Source organism: Peromyscus eremicus, chromosome 3, assembly GCF_949786415.1.
Source record: "Peromyscus eremicus chromosome 3, PerEre_H2_v1, whole genome shotgun sequence".
NCBI lineage: Eukaryota > Metazoa > Chordata > Mammalia > Rodentia > Cricetidae > Peromyscus > Peromyscus eremicus.
In genome coordinates this window covers 89,644,243-89,663,999 of record NC_081418.1, presented here as the reverse complement: position 1 = coordinate 89,663,999, position 19,757 = coordinate 89,644,243, and the positions used below count along the sequence as shown (strand labels likewise).

Here is a 19,757-nt window from a genome sequence, read left to right as displayed (position 1 = left end):
TATACATGCATATATGTGTATATATATATATATATTTGTACAAGATACATAAGTAAATTAATAGTATACTATAGTATAGACAACACGAGAAGATGTCCTGGAGCAATCTAGACCGGTAAACATGAGTGCTAAGGGCCATAACTGTTTTAACCCCTTCTGATGCTGAGGGACAGGGCCACAAGGAGACAAAAGCCTTAGAAAAGACTTCAAAGATGGCTTTATAACTTGAGTAAATATTGTATCATTATGAAAATTTGATTGAATATAAAAGAAAGGAGATGATGTGAAAGGTATGAAGTTTATAAGGAAAGTAGTAAAAACAGCAGGCACCTGTTGGTTGTTTGAAACTACCAACTACCCCATAACAGTTCTTCAGGCATCCATCAAACTTTAAACCAGCTTAATGGTATCACATAAAACATATAGCTTCATCTAGGGAGGTCCACACACTAAACAGCATTCTATTACAAATAACATTGTAAATGACGTTTACTATATATAAATAAATAAAGCAATTTTGTGGTCAGTGAGATTTGGTACCAAATGTGAGGATGGTATCAAAAATTTTGGTGATAATACTTGTGATACTTATTGAATGCTTGTGTATGTTCAAAACATGCAAAACACAGTCATTTTAACCCTATTTTCAAAATAGGAATAATGAACCATTCTAGACTAACAGATTTGGGGCTGTTTGTCCTATTGCACACAACCTGTACACTGATCTCTAGACTTCTTGTGTTTCTTTCATTCCTTATGACCCTGAAGGTCAGTGGCCAAGCAAACATGGTAAAGAAAGCAGCACAAATGTTATCCCACGGTGTGTTTAATTTGCCCTTCTTGTGGAGCATAAATAGAATCTGTAGGAGCCAGCTTAAAGTTCAGTGCACTGTAAAGCTACTCTACTTACTTAGTGCCCATTGCATTTGTGGGCACAGATTCATGGGTCTTGGTAATTCTTTTCTTAGTTACGCACTTAATTACCATCTCACGGTTCAATCCAGATACTGGAAGTATCTCCTCTCTGTTGTCTCTGTTTATGTTATAAAGGGGGGGGGGAGACTCACATTCTAGTTTTCACCCTTTGGTGAGTGTTCCAAGAAAGGAACACTTACCCAAAGGTGAGACAAATAACAGGAACCCACCCGCTCCTCACCACAGGATTGAAAACTCTTAGTGATCATGGCAAATCTATGTCTGCTCTTAGAAAATTGCTTTGGGAAATCATGTTGATCACAGGAGCAAATTTTCTGACAAGGTAATGTTTAGAGATGAGCATAGAAGAATTTGGGGGCAAAAAAAAAAGACCTCTGGGAATTTTATCTCATTTTTATTAACATTCTTTAATTTACCATAGTCATGTTTTGTGAGCCAAGCTGTTAGTGGAAGCCCTGAACTACAGTGAAGATATGTGGATTTCTCTGGAGAGGTTAACCTTTAGTCCCATTTTACAAACAGAAGCTGATGGTAACAGATGTGCTTCCAAGGGTTGGCAGTTGATAAAAGATAAAGGTGAAAAACCAAGTCTCAAAAGCCCCAGCAGACACAGATACCCAGACAGCACAGCCCCTTGACTGGCCCAGAGTCCTTAGCCTGTTTCCAGAACTTGCTGTTATACAGTCTGCACAGACGGTGGAGTGCTTGGACAAGCAAGGGAGGGGAGGAAGCTTGGCAGGGCTCCAGCTTGGAGAGTGATTCTTTTATTTTTTTTTTCCTTTCTCCTTTCCTTTTCTTGTTTTTTTTTTTTTTTTCCTCAAAGAGCTGGTTTGAGTAGAAAATAAAAACAACAGCATATTCGTTCCTTTCTCATTTCTCTTTCAGTTGCAGTTCTTGAGGGTTAGCAGTTCTGTACAAACATGTGGAGCCCAGCAGGCAGCCTGCTGCAGTATGTATGGCTGGCTTTTGCTGGAGGTCAGAACTGCTTGGCTGTGCAGTCCAGAAACACTGTCTCGAAAAGCTGGCAGATACAATACGACTGTAGCTGTCAGCGCTTGAAGGCTCACAAAAGCAACACATGCACTTTTGATGGCAAAGCTGGTTGCCATTGAACCAAATGAGATTTCAGCTCCCACCTTCTTCCAGAAGTCTCCAAGCTCTCAGGAGATGAAGCAGGTTATGAGGCTGAGGAGAGATGGGCAAGAGGATGGGTGGATGTGGAATCTGTTGACAGAACTGAAGAGAACCATTACATTAGAAAATATTAAAGCATAGACTGTAAGCTAGGCACAAAGTATCTGTTATGGCAGGTCCTTATGTGAGATCTCTGCTACTTCCTAAAAATTATGCTGGACCCTAGCAACAGATGAAGGGATCTCTCTCCATTTCTCTGCTAATTACTCTACAGAACTACTTCCTGTCCAGCTCTTCACTCTTTCATGTGGTGATGTAGTGCTCTCTATAATCCTTCAAGTCTCTTCTTAGTTTCCACATCAAGGCACCAACTGCCTCTTATGCCAATCCCATTTACCCTCATTCTATTTTTATACACACGGTATGCAGCTGCATTGCTAAAGGGACGCGGGCAAGATTCACGTTGATTGAACATTTAGCAAAGCCAATGCATGTGATTTCTGATAATTATCCTAAAATCCTGGAAGGCCACTGTGAGTAGGACCATTTTAGAGGCATGGTCATTGAGATTCAAGGAACTGAAGCGAGCCACTTGGGTCAAACTCACTGTGACACAATGGGGAAATAGATTGGGTGATCTGTGCCTTCTCTATTCTGTCCAGTGGCCTGCGTGGTGTGCCCATGCTCAGCACAGTAATCACAAGGTTCCTAATGCAGAGCAATGACCAACCAAAGGAATGTAAAGAATGTATACAGCCCTCAGAAGTCACATGGGTAGATGGAACCACACAGCTCTTGTGACTACTATCCTAAGACTTTCCACTACCTTAAACTTTTGTGTTAAGTCTTGCAACTTTCAAGGTTGGTTTCACCAACCAATGTTATCTCTCTTGAGCCTAACCAGATTGCTGTGAAACAGACTCACAGAAGATTACATTCTGAATTTCGTAGACAAAAAGAATGAGGTCTAAAAGGGACATGATTTGGCTAACCCAGTAAACAGGGGCAGTACCAGGGCTCTGTCTATTAATTTCGTATTCAGTATCTTTTTTAAAGGATCATGAAGCCTCCAAACAGACAACTGGGAGATATGTTGAGTCCAAGAGAGCCTGGGAACACCATGTGTTCTAGTGAATATAGCAGCTGTCCACATAATTTCTGAATCTTACTTTTTGTCTTCAGAGTGCTTGAACCCCCTTTCTTCTTAAAACCATGATTGATGACCTACCATGATGCTTATAATTTTGCTCTCATCTTTTCACACTGTCAGGGACTGCCTAGGTCAGTGTTCTCAGACTTTACCTGCCCCTGCCCCCTTTATCACATCCTCCCACTGAGAAAGACTATTAACATTTTTCCTTAGTCTTCTATTGCCCTGAGATTTCAATATCACATATATATTGTATAACTATTGATGTGCTATGTGCATGCCTGTACTTTATACATAAAATTGAGGCCGGGCGGTGGTGGCACACGCCTTTAATCCCATCACTCGGGAGGCAGAGCCAGGCGGATCTCTGTGAGTTCGAGGCCAGCCTGGGCTACCAAGTGAGTTCCAGGAAAGGCGCAAAGCTACACAGAAAAACCCTGTCTCGAAAAACCAAAAAAAAAAAAAAAAAAAAATTGAGGAAGGTTTTTGTTAATCCACTCAAAAAACAGTATTTGCTCCTTCAATGCCATTTTCCCCAATTGGGAAAGTATAGTGTGGTTCATAACTATGAACCAATTTAAGAGAAATAAAAAGAGAAAGAAAAAGGAGACATTGATGATAGAAGGAAGCAATAAGGGAAGGTAGGAGGCAAACAACAAGTAACAAAATAAGTCAACAAAGACTCAAACACTGGCACTCAAAGATGTCCTCAATTCCCTAATAGAGCTATCTCTGCTAGTACTGATTTCTGTGTTGCTAATATTCTTGTATAAACCTGAAGTAGAGCAATTATTTTAATATTTTCCTCTCTGAGCAAATCACAAAAATAGGGTGTGGCTTGGGACAGATGCAGACTTCAACATGCAAGTGGAGCATAGAATGTTTTCTCTGGCCAGACGTGTTCATCTTTGTGAGACTAACTAGATCTCTCAAGGCATTCAAGCTTGCCCTTGGGTGAACTCTGTTGAATTCACCTTTTTTGCCAGTCAGCAATTGGTGGTGTAGGAGAATGTACTGGAAAATATCCTTTCTACCATTACGCTTTTTCACTCTACACCTGACTAATAAATCGAGAGCTAGAAGCAAAACTAGAATTCACCACTGACACAGGAAGAAAGAACATTACCAGTAGAGCCATCTAGCTTAAGATCTAGGGGAAAATTGGTGAAGTTGTACCAAACATCCTGCCTCTTGATGTTCAACCTTCTTTCTCTGAAGAAAGGGTTCTTCTGAGTTGTACTCTCAATCCTTTGTTCTATTTGTTTGTTACGATCAAATTGTAATTGCTTGCACACACACACACACACACACACACACACACACACACACACACAAAAGCTTCTTAAATTCACAGTCTTTATCTAAAGGTGTGTATTTCTGCTCAGTATGATTTAATATCACCGATATTGAGTAAAAGCATAGGCATTGGATGGTGACCTCAAGCTCTTGACTAGCTTTCCTTTTGGGAGCTGACAGTGGATTACAGATAGCTCCACGTGGCAGTAAGTTTTGTTGTCTCACCAAAAACCTTCATAAACAGTGCTTCTGGAAGAGGGTCACTAGGCTTCAGTCCACGTAGAAGTGGGGAGAACCATGCTAACCCCTTACATGTGTGCATACTCTGGTGCAGACGTGAATGCTGTTGACATGTTGGCATGTTCTGTGGTGAATTATGCCCGCCAGCCCTGCCTGAACACAGAGGGAAAGGCAAGGCAATTCCTACTCAAAGGACTTGAAGGAGTCAATTCTTTCCTTCTACCCTGAGGGTCTGCTTGTCCCAAGGCTTGGAGGCAGGTTCCTTTGCCCTCTCAGTAGTCTTACCAGCCCTTACCTAGTTTTCAGACTAAACATGCTGAAAAGCCCTCTGAACAAAAATAGGTCCAGATTGACGGCATAGATGAAAAAATATGAAGGACTAAATAGTTTGCCTATCACCCACTAATATGTATATATGTATCTCGCTCCCATGGGAGGGATCATTTTTATAAATGAATCAGGAAGATGGAGAGGTATCTTCTGCTCATGCTCACAGTGAGTTCGGCAGAGCTGTGCCTCCAGTTCCTCTGGCTTTGTGCCTCACCTCCACAGGTGCAATCATTTACATGTTAAATGGTTCTATTTTTCCTTCAACACGTATGTGCTTAATCCCTGAGAAAGAAACTACCGCTGCCTGGTTAAATGAGCTGAGCAATATAATTAGAAGGTAAAAGGTCTGACTGATGTTATATAGAGCAACCTACCTATAATATTATCTATCTACCTTCTTACCGTGTGCATGGTTTGGTCTCTTTTGTACATGTACGATTTTTGAAAGAGAGGAGAGACTCAGATAAAAATGGTCTGGGTGGTTAGCAGAATAAGATTGAGTTTCAAGAAGAAATTCTTCTTGAACATTCTTGTTAGAGTAAGATATTTAAAAAGAAAAAGAAAAAAGAAAAAGGAAAAACTCAGTCTTGGTTGCTGGAAATAGAGATTTCACTGAAAACGCCATCATGATGGAACAGATACACAAAATCACAGACCACGTGGTTCTGCAGCTGAGGGACAAATGACAGGAATGCCTGGGCCAGCTGAAGACAGATTGTTGTATTGTTCCATTAATTGTGTGTAACTTGGCTTTTCTAGACCTTTCTGTGACAGACTAATCCAGCTTCCAAATGCTGCTGAGCCTTCTCCCTTTTGTTCGAGGCCGCCCACAATGTCTCTGAGCTGGAATTCCTGCCACACACAGTTTCATATGTAGAATTTTTAATTGAAGATAGATGTGCTGATGGGAAATGTTTTTTAAAAAAAAAAAACATTGTTTTCAAAGAGGATGCTGGCTTAAGGAGGGGAAAAAAATGTGTCTTCACCCTGACCTTTATTTAAGCTCTTAAACAAATGATGGAGCTGATGGGCTGGGTGAGCATTTTCCTGGGATGGTTCACATGCATTGAACAAGATGTGGTCACTGGGCCAAATATGCACCACCCTACTTATTTGGCTGCGTGGTCTTCTAAGTTACCCCTGTCTCTCAGCACCCTGGGCCAAGATTCTTGTTCAGGCTGCCAGAATCTCTGAGTAGAAAAATCACCCCACATCAATCAAAGTCTTATTAGAATTTTGCCTTCCCATTCTTGGAAAAGTCAGTGGCAAAGCTTTTGGTGGCTGTGGTTGGCTACAAAGGAAATATTTTGGTGTTACGGGTGTTAGGAAAGTGTTGAAAACTTTCCATTTCTTTGGGTGTTTTTCTTACCAACTCAGAGGCTTGAGTGATGAAGAAAAGCATGTCAGGCTCAGGGAGGATGGGAGATACACATGAAGGCTGAAATGAGACTGTATGCTAGTGTCCAGATGGAGGAGAAAGACACACATTAAGCAGACTACAAGTGTGCCTCCTAAGACTCAGAGAAGAGGGATGGATGTGGGTACTTTGCCTCAAAATGGCATGATCAGTCTGAGAGGGAAAGAGAAGTTGTGAAAGGGTAAGGACACTCAACTGAGCAGTAGTTGTGGCAGCTGCAGAATGCCGTCAGATTTGGTCTTCATGTCTTAGAAACAGGACAATTCTAGACCTGTCTTGTAAGACTATTATGAGAATGAAATACAATAAAGAAATAATCACAAGCAGAGCTTGATAGACCAATAAGGATTCAGAAATAAATTCTAAGCCCACCTGTACTTACGAATCCATCAGTGCCACCAGGTGGAGGCAATGGGGACAGGTGGGTGGCAAGGAGGTCCATGCTTAACTAGGACCCTACCCAGCCCAACAACTGGCTCATATATCTTCTGCAAAAGCTATTGTCCAAGGCAGACATCTTGTATATTGCTGAACAACACAAGATATGATCATAAGACCCTCTAAGTCTGTGATTCTTAATGTGGGCTAACCTGTGCAATCAATCATTTGGAAAGATTTATAAAACCTCCCCACCCCTCAGATCTGTGAAGTCAAGTATTTTAGGAGGAGACTTAGTCATTGTTATTTACCAAAGGTCTCCAGTGGTCTCATACACATAGGTTAAGAAGTACCATCCTAGCTGAGAGAAAATGGCTTCCCAATGGCCCATTGAGAGAAAGCAAATAGCCAGCTAGGTAGATTAGAAGAGACACAACTAAATGGGGTTAAAGAGTCAGTCTAGCTCAACTGCCAGTGATGAGCACTTCAAAGTTATAAAACACAAATCTTTAAACTCTTCTCTTCTTTCCAGTCCTTTCATCTCTTTCTCCTTTGCCCTGCCTTGCCTTTCTTCATCCCTCTCCTCTTCTCCTTCCACTCCATCCCATACAGTACTATTTTAATAGGAGGCTCTCATGTGCCTAACCCCAATGCTACTCACTTATATTGAATTAGTTTAGAAACCCTTCTTGCTTCTCATTCCAGCAGTATTCCTTAGCTTTCTATTGTTCTCATTTGGGTGTATGTCTTCGTCCTGCGTCTTGGGACTCATATATGGATGGTTGGGTATCTCCACAAGTCTTTCTGCATATTTTATAAATCTGTATTCATACATACCACACATGCCTCAACTTTTTCATCTTTCTTTCTCTGAATTTCCATTGAGCTCTCTGAAGCCCGCATCTGTTAGTGAGTCTACCCTTTCTCTTTTATATGCAGGCAAGCCTGAAGAATCAGAATATCTGGGGGATGGGAACTCAGGGAGGTTTTAATTTTCTGGTTAAATGACACTAACTTGAAAACTACTTTTGTTTCATGTTTTATTGATGGAAGAAATGGTGAAATTGAAGTGCAGAAGGGAAAGTATCCTCAGGGAATACCACATAAATTCTTCTAAAATACAAAGTATTTCAGATTGAGGCCCACTGCGGTACGGGCATCTAAAATTTTCATCTTTTCAGGAAAATGAAGAAAAGCACCAGATATGAAGAGCACAACACCTGACATCTAGATCCTGGAATTTTTATTTTATTTTATTTTGCTTTTGCAGAGCTTGACCTGCCTTGCAAATGTGTTCTGGTTAGCCTGAACCACTCTGACCTAGAGTATTTGCCTTTAATTGAACTCTCTGGTTCCCTCACAATGCTATGGATGTCAGTCCTGTGCCTGGTCTCCCTAGTGCTACATACATTTGTGAGCAATGTCTGCAGCTCCAGACAGCCTGTTTTCAAACTCTGAGGTAACTCCTTCCACTCGTATGCCCACCCCACTCACCTGAATAAACACTTCGTTTTTTTTTTTTTTTTTTTTTCTCTTAATAGATGCTCATTCTTGCCTCAAAGACATTGCTGTCTCGGGTGGGGTTGAAGAATGTAGAGAAAGGTTGATGGGATATGATTAGACAACAGAACCCCATTGAAAGGAATATCAGACCTTTTCAGTTTCCTCTGTATTAATCGAGTCTTTCACCATTAACTTGATCCCTTCCTTACTATGTTTCCTAAATGAAGTCTTGCTAAAGGAAAAAGTGGGTCAGTTGATGGTTCTGGCTAGTTTTGTCTTAGTTAATTTAAGGTTTGCCATATGTTCTTTGGGAAGGATGTGCTAACTATATGTCTTCTGCTGATTAACAAACAACCTGGGGGTTTTTAATTTAGACTTGCAACTCCCTGGTTAAGGAGAAAGAGAGAGAGAGAGAGAGAGAGAGAGAGAGAGAGAGAGAGAGAGAGAGAGAGAGAGAGAGAGAGAAACTTAAAGGGGGAAAGATGTAGATAAAAGCTTAGAAAGATCACTCTGTACAAGCAGCCTTTGTACAAGCACAGTCCCCGCATTCTTTCCTGCCATGGAGCCAGGTTTCTCATTCCCAGAATTCTTGATATTTGGGGTCAAATTGCTCTTTCATGTTAAAGATACCCTGTTCATTGTAAGATGTTTAGCTGTACCTGTGACCTCTATCCTGCAGGTGCCAGTAGCACACCAGCCAAACATAGAAATAAAAAACTATTTACAGACATACAGACATTACCAGGGAAATGTGTATGTGTGTGTGTGTGTGTGTGTGTGTGTGTGTGTGTGTGTGTGGTTGTGTGTGTGTGTGTGTCTGTCCATCTGTATGGGTACATGTGCACGTTTATTTGTGAAATTGCAAAATTATCTCTAGTTGAGAACTGCTAGCTAGCATAGACAATCATGTGATCACCCAAGTAAGAAGTGTGAGGGCATCCCTGAAAGCAACAGATAAAAACGTAGGCCTTGTCCTTTCTAAATTGAACCTCCTGGTAAGAGATTGGCTGGGTGATTACTGTACATCACTTCTATGAACATCATATGAATATCTCCTCTGTTGACAGGGTTCCACACCACTCTTCTACCAGTGGCCAGACCTAACAAGGTCATGACAAAAACTTCTGTATTTGATCATCACACCCATGACATTGAATAAAAATGTGTTTGGCATTCAACCATATATTGGCAAATAGACTCTCTGTACAGTATAGGCTCTTTGGTGGGTAAAATCCATGTTTGAATAGGTCACCAGTGTGGACACCAGCACTCCTCACTAGCTCAGACCCTTTGTACTTTGTACAAGATTCTCAGCCTCTGTAAGCCTCAGGTTCCTCTTGTACAGATAAGGTTGCCTGCACATTACATACTAAGAGCTGGTAAAGGCACCCATGCCAAGAAAATGCTCAATAAATCTTTTTTCTTTTTATCTCCTTTGCTTCTCTGTTTTAAACATTAAGGATTTATCAGCCAGGACCTTCATACACACACACACACACACAAAAAAAAAAAAAAAAAAAAAAAAAAAAACAAACCCTAAGGTATTAAGAACTGTGTCCATCTAGAAGATGGCTATGTTTCCCAGCCATTTTATCTACTGAATTTCACAGGGGGGGAAAAGTAAGCAAATAGGAGCATTTTTTATATTTTTAAAATAAGTATATTCCAGAAAGAATGCAATGCCAATTCTAGCTCTAACCACTAGACGGCAGGCGTATGCTCTGCTCTGGCAAGACACCTAGAGGACACCTGGCTATCAAGCCTGAACCAGCAGGGACAGTATTTGAAAATACCATCAACCATATCAGTCCTTTGGTATTTTATTTGTGTCTTTTTATCACATTTTCCCGCAAATAACAACTTTATCACAAGAGAGTGGTAGACAATAGTTGTGTTCTATAGTCCTGTGTGTGTATGTGTGTAGGCTTATGTTATCTTGTATGAAAGACTATCTATGTACATGTGTGTGCTTCTATAAGGGAAATGTAAACAAACATGTAGATAGATAGACAGATATAGAGACAGAGGGAGATGGATCCCTCAATCCTTTTCAATATATATTTGTGCAATATGTTTAATAGTCATATTCTAGCTACATTTGTAGATTTTGACAGTACATTAATGGCCAATTCAATCCAACTAACATAAGCACCAATCCAATAGGTTCTTTTCGCACTGATACTCATTCTCCAAAACAGATACAAAATATTCTGGTCTTTCCATCATTTCCCCCAAGAGGAAGCATCTGCTGACTTTTATTTCACCAGAGTCTATGATCCAGGGGTGCCCAGTGTCAGTTGGCTATGCTAGATAGAATGGCATCAAACTTGCTGACAACTTGATTAATTCCCATCAGAAACACAGGTGGCCCCAAAGCCCGCCAATAATACGTGTGCAGTTGCTTAGGAAGCTGGGGAGGTGTTTGCCCTCTAATTACTTACACATCCTCATAAATGTGCTGTTGGTGCTAAGTCACACCAAATGTCTGCCTCTCTAAGGGTGAGGAGCAAAGGTAAGGTGCTCTTATACACTGAGAAGCTTGGGAGAATACTTTAAACATGCATATCTGTTCAACTTTTTACTGTAATCATGTTTTCTTTGTGATAGGAACTTTATAGCTTAAAGAACGTGTGGTCTTTTGTGAGACAGGTGGTCCTTCTATGCAGACAGAAGTCTGAGAGTCAGAAGCTGCTTCTCCTTTACGTATAGGTCTAAAATGAGTTTCCCTTAACCCACTTTTCTGGAACAACTTCAATTGGGGCTAAGATCAGTTTGAGAGAATGCCATTCTTCATTTGAAAACATTTTTTTTCCTCTGTAAATATTTTTTAAAGCCTCAATACCATTGCTGAACTTTAATCAGCTTGGAAAATACTGAAAGGCAAGGTTAATCTATCACGATTCCCAGGATAGGACATGAATTGTGGCCTTGAACTCTTTACAGAGAACACAAGATGAGATTAGAAACCTCAGTGGGGGAAAAAATAAGGAGGAAAAAAAGTACTACCCACTTAAAAATTAGATTCCCTTTTAAATTGGCAGCAGCTTGCTTAGAGGGGTCACAGCAAAATTTTTTAAAGCTTAAAGCTTAATTAATTTGAGGAATAAAAGATTGCAAGTATCACAAAACCTTAGTTAAAACTACCACTCTCCCTTATGTTTGGCTTCTCCCTCCTTCTGCCCTTTTCGAAAGCCAGAGGCACTGAACCAGGTAGCTCTGTGAGTGAAATCCTTGTGTGGGGGGATACACTTGCTTGCCTATAAATATGAACAGTAGAACTTTGCTGGCCACACATCATTTGCTCTGAAAATCCCTAATGTCTGATTTTTCTTCACAAAGATTCTTCATTTGATTTACAGGGTCTAAAAATATCCTGAATTCATGATATTTTGTCACAAGAATAGGGGAGCAGCGGAGAAGAAAACATGCTTATGCCCCTTCTCACAGCTATGCTAAAAAAAAAAAAGAAAAGAAAAGGAATTGGGGAGAGGGTGTTAGGATAGGAGCAAACTATAGATTCCAGTGCGAATATTTAGGGGGCAGAGGAACACTGCAGTTCTCATGTCTGCCACAAAGGTTTGCTTCTAGAAGTAAATTTCTTACAAGCACAGCAACACTATCGCTCAGTACACCAAGATAGAAGAGCAGCATGTGGTACTGGATTCCTGTAGTCTCTCTGGGAAGAGGTGGAGTTAATAGGAACCCTACTTCAGTGGCCACAGGCTGTAATTTAAGACAAAAACTAAAGCAAACGTCATGCTTCTGCTAGAGGAAGTGCTCTCAGTAACGCTCAGTTGTGCTGATTTCATGTGCATTCCTACTCCCACCCTTTCATTATTAATCTGTTTACAAAAGCAATTCAACACCCTCATGCTTAAACTAAACCCCAGACCCCATCCATAAAGTTATCAACACCTCAACACCTGTCTTTTAGAACATTCACAATCTGAATGAGTGTTAAAAACATGATGTGTATTATAAAACCCTATCATTATAAGGAAACAGAGCTGGTGTGTGTGTGTGTGTGTGTGTGTGTGTGTGTGTGTGTGTGTGTAGCTAAGGCTTAACGTGTTAAAGATATTTGCAAAATATTTCTCTTGAGGGAGCCTTCTGCAAGCCATATTTTTAGGCATATTCGTTTCTTCAAAGGTAGAAGATGGATCTACCAGCAATCCTTAGCTTAAGTAAACGTTCTGCTAATATTTCTCTACATTTGAAAAAGTGTGGTTTTCCTCTTTAGGTTAGTAATTGGATACATTTGCATTTTGAGAGAGTTGTGGGTTCACCCCCTCCCATCTTGATTCCTTCTATTTGCACTCATCTCTTGAAAGGAAGGCAGGGGGAAAAAAAGAAAAATGTAGTGCCTTAGTATCAGTTAGAAGGGTTACATGGGAAACAGGGTCCAGTTGTTATCTGCTTTCCATGACAGTGTGTTTCAATCATAACATCTGATTGCATTGTTAGGTGCTTTAAAAATACCGTCCATCAATATACTCCTCCTCTTTTGCCCTTTCCAGAACCCACCCAACTGCCACTACTCCCACTTCCTCCCTCTTTAGTTCAATAAAAAAAAAAAAAAAATACAATGTCAGTGAAGGGGCCCTGTAAGCCTTGGGGGGCTGGGAAGGGACTGTCAGTCATCTCAACATAGGAGACAAAAGGAGGAAGAACAGAGAAAGCACACACCACATGAAAGGGACATCTGAGAGGAGTCAGCATTCTTGTTCTGTGTTAACAAACTATTCCCATATCAGTATTATGCAAACGGAGGGACAAAGAGGATATCTCCCACCTCACCAGCAAGGCTGTTCTGCCAAGTCAGGACCTGAATTTTCTCACCACAAGTCATTACCCAAGGGGGATTCCTGAGTCAGGGTTTCCTCTCTCCAGGTAGTAATTCCTAAGGCTTGCTGCTCTTAACTCTGGAAGAACCTGTCTTTCAGTATTGAACACTGAGATATTCATATTCTCTCTCTCTCTCTCTCTCTCTCTCTCTCTCTCTCTCTCTCTCTCTCTCTCTCTCTCTCTCCCTCCCTCCCTCCCTCCCTCCCTCCCTCCCTCCCTATCTCTGAGCCATGAGAGGGCATGATAAAGGGCACAGATTGCTACTAATTCTACTGAGTAAAAGACGTAGGAGAATTAAGACCAAAAGACCAAATGGCTTCTGATAGGAAATCTTGAGCTGATTTGAAAGATGGTTATTTTAAGAGGGAAAAAACGTTTCTTGCTGGCAGGACAAACTGTCAGGCGTTGCCTTTTAAAAGCCATTTACAATGATCTTGCCAAGATCTCTGATCTCTGCCTTAGAGGCCTAGAAATGATGCCTATCTTCCCTTGCCCATCACTTTGAAGTAGCTAGATATCTTAGCCCACTTCTCAGACTATGAAGGGTCCTTTTGACTTTTTTCTTTTTTGGACCTTACTCACAGAGATAAATTACCAGGACCATTACAGTGATCAGCTTTCCTCGTTTGCCCTTCTTATCATTTCAAATAGAACCTAAAAATTTTGCTCCATGATTTCTTGATTTTTTTCCCACCTGCCAAGACCCCTCACTTCCACTCCCACCTGCATTCCAAGGAAACTTTAACCATTGCTTCTCCGTTAAGACAGGTAGCAGTTCATTTAGGTTCCACCAGTCTGTAGAAACTGTAAATGCTATTTTATTTTAAACGTTTTAGTTTACAAAAAAAAAATCAATGATTGGTACCTTTTTTTAACACTCTCAGATTCCTGAATATGGACAGATCTTCAAAGGGAGGAAGGAGTTCTCATATGAAATTTAAGACAGACTGTCCTGAAGATTATGGGGTGGGGTTTTTGTTGTGTTTTATTTTTTTTGTTTTTAAGACACATAAAGCTAAAATGTCAAGTCTCTGGGAGAGATCCCCGTACAGTTTCAGTCAACACTTCAGAGCGCAGAGGAGACCCGTCCTGGTGCCTGCCGGCCCGCCCGGCTGCCCAGGCGTATTTGGTAGCGCATGGGTTGAGAGCCAATGGGACAATCACACCTCGCATTCTCTCGCGGGCTGCTGGTGACAGGTACACGAGCCATACTCGTTGATGATCACCAGGGCGCCCTCGATGTGGTTGGGTTTGTAATCAACGTAGTATTCCTGGGCAGACATAGCAGCCATCTGATGCATGGTCTGTTTCTGCTTCTGCTTCCTGCGCTGCGTGACAAAGCACTGTCTGAGCTGCCTGAGGCTGGCTGGGAAACACTTCCAGGATACATAGAGTACCAGGACCACGATGAGGAAGGAGAAAATGAGAGCCATCGTGCCCGTGACCACCTTGTGGATCTGCACAGCGTTCTCAGCGTGCTCGCCGCCGGGGAGAGCCACGGTGATGGGCTCGAGAGTGCCATCGTGCAGTCCCTCCCCGCCATCCACCAGCGTGGTGGCTGAGCTCTCAGGGGGCACTAGGTCACTGCGGTTAGTGACAGCAGACAGGAGGTGGCCGCTGGTGGGCTCGGCCCCATCCTCGCACAGGTGGAAAGCATACACAGCATCCAAGACGTCCTCGCCCTGTGCGTACTCCGGGCTGGCGCACTGCAAGTTAGCATCATAGCGCCCCTGGAAGTTGCTGAGCCAGGAGGCCAGGGCGCATACATTGCGCCCACAGTCCCACAGGTTCCCGGCCAGGGTAATGCTCGTAAGGGACTTCCAGGAGTTGAGGATACGGGGCTCTATATAAGTGAGGCGGTTGGAGTCCAGCTGCAGGGACTGCAGGTACGGCACGGTCTCGAACACGTGGGGCTCCATGTATTCGATCTCGTTCCCAGACAAGTCCATTTTCTCCAAATTCCAAACCCAGTCCAGAGAGCTGACCACAATAGCCACCTTATTCCGCCGCAGGCAGAGCGAGTGAAGAGAGATGAGACGCGGGAAATGGGCGAAGTTCACCTTGATCAAGTCGTTATGCTCCAGGTGCAGCTCCGTGAGCTTGAACAAGCCAGCGAAAGAGTTGCGCGCCAGACTCTTGAGCTGATTGTATCCAATGTCGAGAAACTTGAGGCTGCGGCAGTCCTGGAAGATGCGCACCGGCACAAACTGGATGGCATTGGCCCGCATGTGCAGCGTGGTGAGCTTCCGCAGCCCATGGAAGAGATCCGGAGCCAGCGCCTGCAGCTTATTGTAGGACAGGTCCACGCTGCGCAGGTTGGGCATGGGCCGGAAGGTGGTGTTGGCCAGTTGGGTGATCTGGTTGGAACTCAGTGTGAGTTCCTTAACTCGGCGCAGTTTCTGAAAGGCGTCCCCCTGCACCGAGCAGATGTGATTGTGATCCAAATACAGCCACGTGAGCTGCATTAACCCCGTGAACTGGCCGGCGCGCAGCTCCGAGAGGCTGTTGTAGCGCAGAGACAAGCCCAGCAGGCCGGACAGGTTGTGGGGCGCCTCGGTCAGGTTGAGCGCCTCGCAGTACAACAGCCGCCCCTCGCACCGACACTGCCCCGGGCATCCGCTGGGGGCGGCGGGCAGCATCTGAAAGCAGGCCCCCAGCAGACACAAGACCACCCCCGAGGGCCTCCTCAGCAGCCAGTGTAGACAGAGGCCGAGTAGCAGGAAATCCATTAGCGAGAATCTTTCCAGAGAGACTGGAGAATGTCCATTGGAAGCGCTGGGTCAGAAATCTATATCATATTTTATTCCGAGGGAGAGGGAGGGAGGGGGAGGGGGGAGAAAGGGACAAAAAAAAACCCAAATCAATATAGAGAAATGTAGAAGGAACCCCCCCTCCCCAGAGCCACACGTTCACCTCTAAGCATGCAGAAAGCCGGGCAGCATACAAAGTTCACAGCCACGGAAAGATCAAAGCTGGGGTAATGCAGTCCATGTTAGATGCGGCAGCAAAGAAAAGGGAGGAAAATTTTTTTTCTTCTGGAAAGAATTTAATTAAAAAAGTGTCTTACCCACCCTTTTCCAGCGAGTGACAACCTCCATTCAGCTGCTCCCTTTGTGTGTAGGCTAATTATATGCAGGGCGAGAGAAGACCCCTCTGTGTTTCCCGAGGCAGCCCTGCTCCGCGGCCCGAGGATCTGGCAGACGCACAATGTCTCACTTTGCTGCTGCGCTCCGGGGCTGCAGGGGCGGTCGGCGGCGAGGCGGGGAGGCGACTTCTAGGACCCGCAAGTTTCCCAACTACGTGCCGCCTGGAGCCCGGGCTTCTCGCCTTCCTGCCTCGGTCCCCCTTTTTTTCCTCTGCAGTTGAGACTGTGACGTGGTGGGGCGGGTGAGAGAAAAAATCAACTCCAAACTCGGGGCTCGAGACTCCCCAGGATTTGACAGTCTGGAGAATGTCATCGGTAATGCCCACCGCGGATCGCAGCCACCTTGGAGTCCCGGTTGGAGAACGCCTGCCATTCGTGTCCTAGGCAGCTGCGGAAACCTGGCCGGCTCATGCTTTGCGGAGCGCAGAGCAGCGCTCGACTCCTTCCCTCCACCGAGGAGTGTGCGCGAGCCTGCACCGGCACCGACTGCTCACTGAGTGTCGTAAGCTGCTCGCGATTGTGCGTCTTCTCCCGAGCACCTCCAACACCGGCAGATTGAAAAGGGGTGGGCAGAAAACCAACGGTTTTTTTTTTTTTCTTAACCAAACCGCTAAAGTAATGTATGTTCTTTGATGAAATGAAAAACACTCAGCTTTTTTTTTTTTTTTTTTTTTGGTCTATATTTCAGGGCGGAAAAAAAAGAAGAGGGGATGGGGTAAGAAATATCATCAGTGACAACATATATCCAAATGAGGGACTGAGATATTCGGTTGCCCCGCCAACCTTTCTTTGGGGCTATACCCCCCTCCCTTTAAACTGCCTACGTGTAACAGATACGTAGGACTCTGTAGATCTGTAGAGCAATCAACATTTGTTTCTTTGCTTTCCAAAAAGCAACTTGAGAGGAGGCACAAGAAGGCAGTGATTTGGGGTTTGGCTTTCATTCTCATTCTCTCTCTCTCTCTCTCTCTCTCTCTCTCTCTCTCTCTCTCTCTCTCTCTCTCTCTCCTTTCCTCCCCTCTCCTCTCCATGTGCCAACACTGGCCTTCTACATTGAGCTGTTTTCAGGGATGGAGGGAATGCTTTTCAAGCCCACTCTGTTAGAGAAGCCATCTGAGTCCTGACGGTGTGAAAAGGTTGCAGTATGGCAGATTCAACTTGTGTACAGAGAGACTGCTGGAGATCCCCCTGGGGCTTGCCCAGTCTACATTCTGTCCATGGAGCACACTGCTGCAGGGATAAAGATGCTGTTGTATGACATGGGAGAGGCTAACACTGATGTATGCTGTTCATGGTAATTACATCTAACCCCTGGAGAATGTACTAGAAGATGTGTAGAGAAGAGGTGGTTTAAAAAATAAGGAAGCCTTTTTCTTATCCCCTCATCTCTAATTCAGCTTTGTAACTGTACAGAATAATGCTACTTTTCTTCTGAATCCCAGGGAAAGCCCCTGTCGGATTTTCTACCCTCAATCCTTTATAGACAGGAGTTCATACAACAAATGAGTACCCCTCCGGTCACAACTGTCCTATAAGAAATCTATCCTACTGCCACAGACCTCTGGTTATCTGTTTTTAAAAAGGAAAAGAAAAAAGAGCAACATTCTTAAAGATGGCTAAGTAAACCTGTGTCAGGAGGAGTCACAGGTTAAGGTGTATTATTGTCCTTACATTCCTGTCATTTCTGTCTCTAATGAACTCCAAATAAGTGGACATTACCTGTCACTATTACTTGCTAGGAGTGATGATGGGTTGGGAGATCTCCCAGGTTAAGGAGATTGGTCAAGCCACTAGCCTGGCTCTTAACAACAAGTTGAAAAGACCAACTGGTAGACGTAAGGTCACCAAAGACAGGTGGTACTTTTCAGGAAAAGTCATATGAACAGGGGTGTGAATCATTCTATTCTGTATTCCTCTGAGCTCTGCCCTGGTCATTCATCCCCAAGATGCATCATTTAATTGAAAAGAATACAAGTCTGAGATGTGCTAGACATCACATGCTGTCTTAGGAGCTCCAGGAGACATTAGAAAATCAACCCTCTCCATTTTGCACATGACAAAACTGAGGCCAGAGACATCTGGGGATTATTCAAGGTCATGCACCTTCTTACTGACACAGATAGATCTTTGCTGTTCCTCCTCAGAGCTGTGTTCTTCCTTTGCCAGTCTGGATGGTCACCTGTCCTCACTCTGCCTCCAACTTAGCTCTGGACTGGGCCCTTGGCACTTGTGAGTTGCTGCAGAACACTTTAACAGACAGAGAAACAATTTCATCATCAAGTGGTTTTACCCCTTGCCAAAACAATTATTCCTGACAGCATGCCGACTGATTGAGCCATAAACTCTAAAGGGTTGGAGGAGCAGGGCTGGGCAGGCACAGGCAGGGGTAAACAGTGGCCAGCCATTCAGCAAGTACTGTGAGCATAAGGCACCCAATCCCCATGGCTGTTAGGAAGAAAATCCTTATAATGCATGCAGCTTGGCAAAAGGACGAGAGAGGCTGCCAAATGGGCAAGAAGAGGTCCTACTTTGGATGTCACTTGATTTGTAGAGCTGGTACAGAAAGGCAGAGAAGAGTTGAGTGTTGGCAAAAAAGAAAAAGAATAAAATTAAATGCACTGCGTTTATATGTGAGTTTTCTTCTAAGTATGCCACTCAAAGTGTAGAAGACGCTTCTAGGCTGTAATTAAGAATATATATATAATATATATTATATATATATTATATATATAGTTTTTCATGCTATTATCCTGCAAATCGTTTTGTCTGCATGGTATCGTTATCCTTAAACCCTTCTCACCTCTAATGTGGCAAGTTGCATCTTTCTATCCTCTTAAATCTCTTGGCAGAGCTGTATACATTAACAGATTGAAATGAGCTTTATTGAAATTTAGCTATTCTAAGTCTTCTGAGTTGCAGAATTCCAATTTATTATGTATTTAAAGCATACAAGCACTGATTAAATCAATGCAAATTAGGTTAAATAAGAACAACATGAATCAAGTGTTTCAGCAAAGTTGAGTTGAGAAACGACAACTTTTGAGTCACCACAGCAAGTTGATATGGCTGTTTTTCACAAATTTTCATTTCATTCTTCCAAGTGCCCAAGATACTAAAATGGGGGAGAAATGTGCTGATCTTCAATTTTTTCCTGTTTTTCTCTCTTTGCCTGTCTTATGAGAAGGCTTAACCCATCAAGTAGTAATGTGACCACCGTGTTCTTGGTCAAGCTCTTCATTGAGGATAACCACAGATTTGTATTGCCCAATATATTCTTCATTGTTCAGTAGCTGAAGAGCAGTGTTCTGTATACCTTAAAAGCCCTGTTGATAGTTGGCATATTTATGTTGGGTAGGAGATTGAGCCCATCTTATTGAAGTAAT

General features: G+C 43.1%; 2 protein-coding genes across 5 annotated transcripts in view; one reads left to right on the top strand and one right to left on the bottom strand.

The window, feature by feature from the left end:
• Ctnna2 (catenin alpha 2) overlaps positions 1 to 19,757 on the top strand; it is a 1,136,313-nt gene that overhangs the window by 737,475 nt on the left and 379,081 nt on the right. The window lies entirely within an intron of this gene.
• Positions 14,378 to 15,958, bottom strand: Lrrtm1 (leucine rich repeat transmembrane neuronal 1). The gene has a single exon (XM_059258011.1). It carries the CDS (start codon positions 15,956 to 15,958, stop codon positions 14,390 to 14,392), a length of 1,569 nt encoding a protein of 522 aa, XP_059113994.1. The 3' UTR covers positions 14,378 to 14,389.